General features: G+C 39.0%; 1 protein-coding gene across 1 annotated transcript; it reads left to right on the top strand.

The window, feature by feature from the left end:
• Positions 1–1,851: 1,851 nt before the first annotated feature.
• On the top strand, positions 1,852–2,166 carry LOC144253988 (transcription elongation factor A protein-like 9). Its single transcript, XM_077796756.1, has one exon. The coding sequence runs from the start codon at positions 1,852–1,854 to the stop codon at positions 2,164–2,166; it is 315 nt and encodes a 104-aa protein (XP_077652882.1).
• Positions 2,167–10,598: the final 8,432 nt, after the last annotated feature.

Below are 10,598 nucleotides of genomic sequence, written 5' to 3'. Positions count from 1 at the left end.
TGCAAGTAATATAGTGTGCATTATTTATATAAAATAAATTATAAAACTTGTCCTTTTAACATAAATACATATATTCCAGCATGTGAGTATATGGTCTAGAAGGACAACTTCAGATTATCCAGAGGTTCTCTGGGGAGGATGACCCAGCCATGCTATTAGCCCAAGTTTTTCAAGGCTCTCTCTCTCTCTCTCTCTCTCTTTATTTTATTTTTTTAATATTTGGACACAATATCTTTATTTCACTCAATTATTTTTTACATGGTGCTGAGGATCAAACCCAGGATCCCACGAGTGTGAGATGAGCACTCTACCACTGAGCCACAACCCCAGCTCCATCTCTTTTTTTTTAACTTAATGCTTCTTTTTAAAATTATTTTTATATATGTTCAGTTGTTGATGGATCTTTATTTTATTCACTTATAAAATGAATAAAATGCAGTACTGATACTCGAACCCAGTGCCTCACACATGCTAGGCAAGTGCTCCACTGAGCCACAACCCCAGCCCTCAAGGCTCTCTTTCTTCCAAACAATTTACTGCTATCTGCTGCAACACTGTCATTTAAAAATATCAAAATTTACTACCTTGTGACTAGTGCCCCCTAGGATTGTTCATGGCACCACCTGTACAGTTATCCTGTGACCATCAAGGACATTTCCTCTAATGATGGAGTTTTTTCACAATGCCACAAATCTGGTTTTATTCTGAGTCTGTACAAAATAAGTTAACTTGACCACATGGATAAAAACCAGTAAGTTTTCAATGTGTTATAATTTTGTATGTAACACACTTCAGTGTACAAAGGTGGCTAAGTTCCAATAAATTGGGGTTTGTGAGTTATGTCATTGTCAACATCAGAGACACTGCTTCCAAGTTCAGGGAGGATTTTAGCAGTAGTGACCCTTGGATACTAGACAAATTGGTTGCCTTTCACATCCTTCCTTTCAGATAGCAGGAATGCAGTTAATTCTTGCATAATTTTTTTTTTTTTTTTTTTACTCAATACAGGTAGTGCCAGGGAGGGATTAATTTTCTTGCTCTTTTTATTTGCAATAGTGATTGCTCATCACAGCCTACCATATCTTTGCAATATCAAACAATTCAAATTACTGTTAGGTTTCTATATATGTGGGTTTGGACATAACATGAGTAAAATGTGATACTGATTTTTTTGGGGGGTATCAAGGATTGAACTCGGGGGCATTCAAACACTGAACCACATCCCCAGCCCTATTTTGCATTTTATTTAGAAAGGGTCTCACTGAGTTGCTTAGTGCCTCACTTTTGCTGAAGCTAATTTTGAACTCACTATCCTCCTGCCTCGGCCTCCCAAGCTGCTGGGATTATAGACATGCACCACCATACCTGAATGATTCTGATTTTTTACTTATTAAAATTGTGAAAAATTTTCTTTGTTTGAAATATTATTTTTAATCACATCAAAATGACCAGTGTAGGCAAATAATTTTTTTAAATTCTATGTTTGTTAAATATAATGAAGTTTCAACCCACCATATTAGCACACCTGTCTAATCCCAGCTACTCAGGAGGCTGAGGCATGAAGATCACAAATTCAAGGCCAGCCTTGGGCAACTTAGTGAGAACCTGACTCAAAATAGAAAATTAAAACAAACTAGGGAGTCTGGTCCTTGTTCCCGTCTGGGTACCAGCTCGCTACGGCAGTGCTGGCGGCAGCGCCGGAGGCCAGTGGAAGGATTCAACTTGCTGGAATTTTGCAGGTCTGTTAGAACCTTCCGAGGCTATAAAAGTAGGAGAAAGCAGCAGACCGGATCAATACCAGTAATTGCATTCAAAGAGGAATAAGCAGGAAAGAAGAAAGAGAGGCACAAGATGAAACCCTGTCAGAAAATTGAAGAAAAACCAGACAATGAGAATGAACCAAAGCTGGAGGAAGAGCCAAAGCCTGAGGAAAAGCCAGAGGAAGAGGATGAACCAGAGGAGGAGGAAAACGCAGAAGAAACTTTTAGAGAAAGGCTGATTCAATCTCTCCAGGATTTTAAAGAAGATATACATAACAGGCATTTGAGCAATGAGGATATGTTTAGGGAAGTGGATGAAGTAGATGAGATAAGGAGAGTAAGAAACAAACTTATAGTGATGCGTTGGAAGGTCAATAGAAACCATCCTTACCCTTATTTGATGTAATTTACCTTGATTTCTGTTTTATCTGACGTTAACATTGCTATGTAGCTTTCATTTTATTAGCATTTTTCCTGATATATCTTTGCCCATCTTTCTACTTTTAACCAGTTGCTATTAGTGGTTTTAGATATAGCTCTTGTTATCTGCATCTCATTGTTTATTGTATTTTGAACCTATCTACAAGTCTCTGTCTTTGAATAAGAAAGAGTTACTCACTGTAAAAAAGAGGTTCCTGTTAGCATATAAAATGGGGGGAAGGTTACTAAATAATATGTGAATATCATATTTTTGAATAAGGTAAAAGTACATTTGTATATTACATATATGCTCATTAAAACTTGGGAAGAATAAGAGACAAAAAAGTTAAGGCAAGCTGGGAATGGTGGCACAGGCCTATAATCCTAGCAATTTGTGAGGCTGAGGCAGGAGAGGAGGACCACAAGTTCAACACCCGCTTCTGCAACTTAGCAAGACCCTGGCCATAAAATGAAAAAGGCTGGGGATGTAGCTTAGTGGAGAATTGAACTCCTTTGTTCAATTCTCAGTGCTGCAAAAAAAAAAAAAAAAAAAAAAAAAGTTCAGTTTCAGTGATGGGATTATGAATACAATCTTCTGCTTGTTTGTATTTTCCATATTCCTAAAATGAATACACATTATTGTTGCTAAAATAATAAAATTTTATAACTAAAAAGCAAAAAATAAAAAAATAAAACAAACTAGGAATGTAACTCAGTGGTAGAGTGCTTGCCTACTATGCATGATGCCCTGGATTCATTCAATTCCCAGCACCATTAAAAAAATGTGTATATATTGTATATACATATGTTATTTTGCTTTTTAATTCTAACAGTTGATATACATTTATATAATTTTTGCTCTTCAATTATAATCATTGATATTGGATGTTTTAGAAGAATAATTTGGGAAACATTGAATTTTGATTAAAAATAGTCAAATTTTGTTCATTTTGACTTATAACTACATCTTATTTTTAGACCTTTACTATCAATAGAAAACAAATTACATGACAATCTTAATGATGATAACAATAAAATCAATAATGTAGCTAAAATTAAAACTTATGAAATAAACATGTAGTAATTTATGGATTATGAAAGCATGTTTTATACGTCATTCATATAAGCATCACCAGTCCATCAGCAGAACACCCAGACATGCCCAATAATATTAAATTGAGTCATCTTTGATATTTTACCACATGTCAATCATTTAAAAAACATGAGTATGAACATATTTTTCAATTTTGACACTATGAAGGTGGATCTGTCAAGGTGATAGAATAGATTATAATTCATTTAACAGTTAGTCAGCTTGATTTATAACTTGTAAACATTTAGACATTTGATGAGTGTCTCTATTTTACACTTGGCCCAGGACCTGCAAATGTTAGGGGCACAATTATGGATATGTGGGGAAGGGGGTGTACAGAATACCACACATAAATATTTCAAGATATACCATAGACCTAAATGTGACAGATAAAACTAGTAGCTTCTGGATGAAAACTTGCAGGACTTTGAGATGCATAGAGGTGTTTTTTTTTTTTTTCTTAAGTATAAAAAGCATTAATCGTCAAGAAAAATGTGAGGAATTGCAGACATTAAAATTAAGAACTTCTGTTCATCAGGACACAATTAAGAGGCGTCGGCTCCGCGACCGAGTGGCTGCGGTGGCGGGGAGCTCACAACCGCAGACTTAGGGCTCCCTTGGGATTAGGGGTCAGGTGGGAGGAGCGAAGCTCAGGGGCCGAGGGCGGCGACGCGAAAGACCTGTAAACCTCCAGTCCCCTTCGCGATCGCCACCTCGAGGCAGTCCTCCGGCTTCGCAGCCCACAGTCCGTCCCAGCCCACGCCCAGCGCCCACCCTATCCTTCCGCCTGCGCTGCCACTGCCGGCCGGGATCCTGCACCTTCTCCCACCAGTGACCCGACCTAGGTCTTATCCTCATCGCCTTATCACCAGACTTGCGTAAATGCAGCCTCACTGGGGACCCCTTTAACACAGTTGGAGCTCCGATCTGGGCCACATTCCTTAACTCATCCTCACCGCTCTGGCAATCAAGGCTAGCACTGGGAGCAAAACTCCCCCATACCCACCCTTCAGGTTTATCCTTTTGTGGCTCGGCCTTCTCATCCTCATACCCCTCAAACCCCTACTCAGTTCCCCAAGGTCTGCTCATCCCAAACAGCCTCCCTCTGATCTCCTCTCATTGAAGACCTACTACCAAAGTTCGTGTCATCCTTTCTTCTTGGCGACTATGATTACATCAGCCTTATTCAAAGTCTGAGGTGTACTTTCTTGTCCTCACAGACTCAGCCCCTAACTTCCTAGCTCACCATATACTTCTTTTCCCCCTCCTACCTTCCTGAGCACATCCCATCCCTAAGTCTTTGCTAAATTATCCCTCAACTCTTGCTGCCTCGGTTCCTACCACGACCTCCCAAATCCTCTTAAAAAAAAAAAAAAAGGAAAGAACCATTAAGGTGGGGGGGGAGGGGCTGGGGTTGTGACTCAGTGGTAGAGCACCTCATATGTGTGAGGCACTGGGTTCAATCCTCAGTGCCCCATATAAATAAATGAATAAAATAAAGATCCATCAACAACCAAAGAGATATACATATATATATATATATATATATATATATATATATATATATATATATATATATTTTTTTTTTTTTTAAATCGTGCTTTTCAATTACTGGATTTATTTAAAAAAAAAAAAAAAAAAGAGCTGGGCATGGTGGCACAAACCTGTAATCCCAGTGGTTTGGGAGACTGAGACAGGAGGATTGCAAGTTCAAAGCCAGCCTCAGCAACAGCAAGGAACTAAGCAACTCAGTGAGACCTCATCCCTAAACAAAACAGGGCTGGGGTTATGTCTCAGTGGTGGAGTGACACTGAGTTCAATCCCCAGCATCTCAAAAATAAATTAATAAATAAAATTTAAAAATAAAGAAAAAAATAACCAAAGTGGGAGAAGATATTTGCAATATATAAGTCTGACCAAAAAAAAAAAAAAAAACATATAGAGACTATACAAACAACTCCTTAAAATCAATTATTTTTTAAAAAACACCAAGAGCAAAATGGGCTATATCTCAAATTTCCCAGAAGATGATATTCAAATGAACAATAAATGTATAAACATATAAATCTTGCTGAGGATGTGAAGCAACTGAAATTCTCAAAATCCACTTTGAAAAGTCATTTGGTATCATCTGTTAAAGTCGAACATACCCATACTCCATGACCTATTAAATGGATATATGCCCAACACACATAAGGTTATAAATATCATGCATATAAATGTCCAAAGCAACGCTATTCAAAATATCCCCAAACTATCAATAACTCCAATGATCATCAATGAGAGAGAAATCAATTGTGATATATTTATTCAACACTCAGAGTGAACTTACACCTCTTGTTATGCACAATAATATGAATGAGGCTGCAGTTGTAGCTCAGTGGTAGAGTGCTTGCCTAGCATGTGTGAGGCACTGGGTTCGACCTGCAACACATAAAAATAAATAAGTAAATGATACAAATTGTAATAGCATAAAAAAAAATAAAAATGTTGAAGACTCTCTTAAGGACAATATTTAGTGAAGGAAACCTAACACAAAAGCATATATGAAATACAAAACAGGCACAACCCTATAGGGTGAACTACTGAGATCAAATCTGTGGTTCTGCTGGAATCAAAGTGGTCCTGGTCTCCCCTTTCTAAGATAATGCTTTCATCACTTCAGAGTTTTGCTAGTTTCTTGTACTGCCTCTCAAGTTTCCTGATAGGCATCAATGGAAAATGTACATGGAGCTTCAAGAATTTCTCTTGTTAACAGTTACATAAGTATGGATTGCAGGAACTTGAGCAATGTGACATCCATAGGTGTCTTCAATCACCACAGGCAGACTTTTCCCCCAGACCAATGTGTCCTGACTTTACATCCCTCTGAAGCATTCTTGAGCCAACAACAGATTTTATTTGGCTAAATCTAGCAAAGAGGAATGAGGCCTTTGTGAGCAGATTTTCTGCATTCCAAACCAGATGCACTGATTCCTGCAGAGCAAAGCATTCTTTCTCATTGAGCATACCTTGTACATAGTTTCCTGAACTGCTGCTAAGTCACCTGGCCTCCTGATCCATAATACAATTAAGAATCTAGTGCAGGTCATGCAGCGTCATTATTATTATTATGAGGAACAGTGGCAGGAGCATTTTTTTTTACTTTTTTCTTTTGGAGCTAATCAAAAGGAAATACACATGGGGCTCAGCTTGTGGCTCAGAGCTGGAGCGCTTGCCTAGCACGTTGGAGGCCCTGGGTTCGATCCTTAGCACTACATAAAAATAAATAAATAAAATAAAGGTATTGTGTCCAACTACAACTAAAAAATAAATTTTTTAAAAAAAGGAAAACAGGGCTGGGGATGTGGCTCAAGCGGTAGCGCGCTCGCCTGGCATGCGTGTGGCCCGGGTTCGATCCTCCAGCACCACATACAAAACAAAGATGTTGTGTCTGCCAATAACTAAAAAATAAATAATTATTTAAAAAAATAAATAAATAAATAAATAAAGGAAAACACATTGGGTAGAGCAAGACTTGGGAATGAGGTGAATAGAGGGAGAATATCTTTACTATGTATGACTCAGTCCTTTTTTTTTTTTTTTTTTTTTTTTTTAAAGAGAGAGTGAGAGAGGAGAGAGAGAGAGAATTTTTTTTTAATATTTATTTTTTTTTTTTAGTTCTCGGCGGACACAACATCTTTGTTTTTTTTTTTTTTTTTTTTTTTAAACTGCTGACTTCTTTTTTTTTTTTTTTTTTTTTAAAGAGAGTTTTTAATATTTATTTTTTTATTTCTCGGCGGACACAACATCTTTGTTGGTATGTGGTGCTTGAGGATCGAACCCGGGTCGCATGCATGCCAGACAAGCGCGCTACTGCTTGAGCCACATCCCCAGCCCACAACATCTTTGTTGGTATGTGGTGCTGAGGATCGAACCCGGGCCGCAAGCATGCCAGGCGAGCGCGCTACCGCTGAGCCACATCTCCAGCCCCGACTCAGTCCTTTTTTAAAAAAGAAAACTCACGGTTAATGGCACGCTATTTTGTCTGCACAAAAGCATTTTATGTCAAAACAGCATCAGCTGTGACAAGCTGGCATCAAAATAATTATGTTAACAGGATTGCAAACTGTAATAACAGGTCACATGCAGTCTAACTCCTTTTGCTTTTTTTATGTTTGATTGCTGACAGCTTTTAAGTCTCACACTTCTCTTTTCCCCTTCAGTCTCACATCTGGGGAAGTTGATTTAAAAAAAAAAATAGTTCTCACCATCTTTGGCACTGATAGCCGATTCCAACACACATGGAACCCTGACCTGACCCTCCCTCCAAATACATAATACACCCAGGCCAGACTTTTTTTCCTATTCTCTCAAGCTGTTTTCAGACTGGCTATTTTCCCCAGAATGTCTTATTATGTATAATAAAACTTTTTATGTCCTTTGGGGGAGGGGGTAGGTGGGATTTGGCATCATTGTCTCAGTATCCCAACAAAATTTGGGAGGTGTGTCCATTCTATTTCTTCCAGGTGGCCTTAACATGTATGTACCCTTAGCAAATGTCATTTGTTTTAAATTTTTACGTAATTAATTTATATCAATGTGTTGCATATATTTTAATATTAAATTTATGTTAATATTCACATGACATGTATGTAAACAGCATGTAACATGCAAGTATCATGCACATAACATACAATGGCATACACAAGACACATGGATAGCATCTTTATGACATGCATGTGGTGTGCACATAATGTGTTTAGCATACAAATGACATATGTGCTGCATGAATGCAATATATGGAATGCATATGGCATGCAGAAACATACATATAACATGCAAGTGACATGTGTGTGATGCACAAATAACTACATGTGTATAATCTGCAAGTAACGTGCAAATGATGCCTATAATATACAAATAATATGCATATGACATATGAATAGCATATGTATGACATGTATATAACATGCCTTTGACATCACATCATCTCTCTGTGTGTGCCTGTCTCTGTTTCATAATTCCCCTTTTTATAAGGATTCTGGTTATATTGAATTATGGCCCTCTCTAATGATTTAATTTCCATTTGATTACTTTTCTAAAGACTCTATTACTACTATTACTAAGGCTCAGGACATAGCTCAGCTGATAGAGTGCATGCCTTGCATGCCCAAGGCCCTGGGTTCAATCCCCAGCACACACAAAAAAAAGACTCTATTATCAAATAAAAGATTTGGTAATCTATTACCAAATAAAAGATTTGATAATCTATTACCAAATAATAGATCACATTCTAAGATACTGGGGATTAGAACTTAAACATGTCTTTTTTGGGAAACACGATTTAACCCATAATGGTACCTATAGAAGGAGAGCAAAAACTAAAGGACAAGGTAGGGGCAGAGGGTGTTCCTTTCATGAAAATGGCTCAGAGAACAAGGGTGGGATCATCGCTTCTCTACCTAGAATAGAGAGACCATGGCGTCAGTGATAAAGGGTATGAAGTGGATGTTTTATTCTCTAAGTCTGTTTTCTTATCTGTAGAAATAATAATACCTAGCTGCCTCCTGAGGGAATGCCTGTGGCCTGTGGTAAACCCTATAAGGAACACAATCCCACAAAGGTGTCAAAAATGAGGATGGCTTAAATAAGCTCTTCCTTCACCTTCAGTCCCATCCTCACTCACTCCATGTGGGGATTCTGAGGTCTTATGCTGAAGCAAACTACACAGTACATGCACCAGTGGGTGGAAAGAACACTTCTCCAGAATGCAAATTTTTCCGGGTGCTTCTAGAACTCTTGCAGAGCCTTGGAAAGTGAACTAAGTTGTAGAATGGGTGCCTAGCAGAATTGAAGCCAGATTTAAAGTTAGGTAGTCAGTGTAGTTAGATAAATCGGGTCTAATACCCAGTGAAATCTAAAATGGAGGCCATGCTGAGAATGATTCCAGGAAAAGCAGGACAACTCATGGAATGTTAATGAAGTCCTGAAAAGGCCCTAGGCCAAAGTCCATCCCAAAGAAGTGTTCTTCCTGCTCAGACTACTTCTTTGGCCCACCTGTGTCCCACCCCTGGGGCCTTCCAACCTACACTCCATCACCAAAACTATAAAAAGGGGAAACAACCGCACTTCCATGGATTCCACCTCTTGGGTCCCCTTCTTCCTCCGGGAGAAGTCTTTTCTGCTGTCCTTTAATAAACTTCTAATCTCTACTCTGACCTTGCCTCCGTGTGTGCTTTTCTGGTGTTATTCTTCAACATTGGGGAAGCAAGGACTCGTCACCGGCCAACAGCGGTAACAGAATGACATTTATTGCATCACCAATATTCTCTTTTCTCTAGAGGCCCCTACCTTTCTGATTGCCTTTGATGTAGAATCCGGATTCTGACCCTTGCTTCTCTTCATCTCTTGTGGGGAGGCAACCAGCTCTCATAATGAATTGCCTCTTCTTTTAGACTCCAAACCTCCTTAATGCCTTCTTTTTACAGGATTTTGCTCTTGCATTCTCCAGAGTCTTAGATTTTATTACAGCAGCCTTCAGCTACGGAGCCATTTTATCACTTAAGAGCAGCATGATTTTGCCACATCTAAAATTCCAGGCCCAGCTGACCAAGGCAATGATTTCTCTAGTGCCAACCAGTGGGACTGAGGCCACACCCAGAGTTCAGAGAGGCCTGTTGAGCCCACTCCATTTCTCCCCTAATGCTGCCCATGCATAGTTTCTCCCTGCCTTATTCTCAGCTAAATTTCAGCCTGTAAAACATCACTACTGACCTTTGTGGTCAAGGATATGCAGGGATGAGAGTGCAGCTCTCTGTCAAAAGGAGACACAGCAAGAGAATAGCCTCTGACTTGGGAATCCTGAGTTTGAATCTTGACTTTGTTACTTGGTGGCTTTGTGACTTTGGACAAGTTGCTCAACCTCTCTAAGGTCGTCTAAAATGTCTAGTCTTTTCAAATGATGAGAGAGAGGCAGGAAGATGGTGGAAGCAGGCTAGGCGGTAAGTCCTGATCTCATAGTACAGAAAGGAGGCAGCGAGGGAAAAGTCACATTGAGAGGTGGGTGACAAAACAAATGCTCTAAGACTCAGTTTTACAAAGCCCGTGACTTAGAGAGACTGGAAGATAGACTGCCAGAGTAGAAAATAAACTTAGAGTCCCCTAACCCTGAACCTGAAGCTGGGTATGGGAAGGGGGGAGGGGCAACAGAGAGAAAAAGGAGGGAGTGGAAAATCTTCGAAGCTCACCCACTTATAAGCATTTGGAAGGACAGACAAAATTTAAAGCATGATGGTAACAGAAATGTCCTTGAAACAGAGCAAACAGTTCAAAAATGAACTGGG

The sequence above is a fragment of the Urocitellus parryii genome, chromosome 3, assembly GCF_045843805.1.
Source record: "Urocitellus parryii isolate mUroPar1 chromosome 3, mUroPar1.hap1, whole genome shotgun sequence".
Taxonomy (NCBI): domain Eukaryota; kingdom Metazoa; phylum Chordata; class Mammalia; order Rodentia; family Sciuridae; genus Urocitellus; species Urocitellus parryii.
This window is presented reverse-complemented; position numbering and strand designations above follow the sequence as displayed.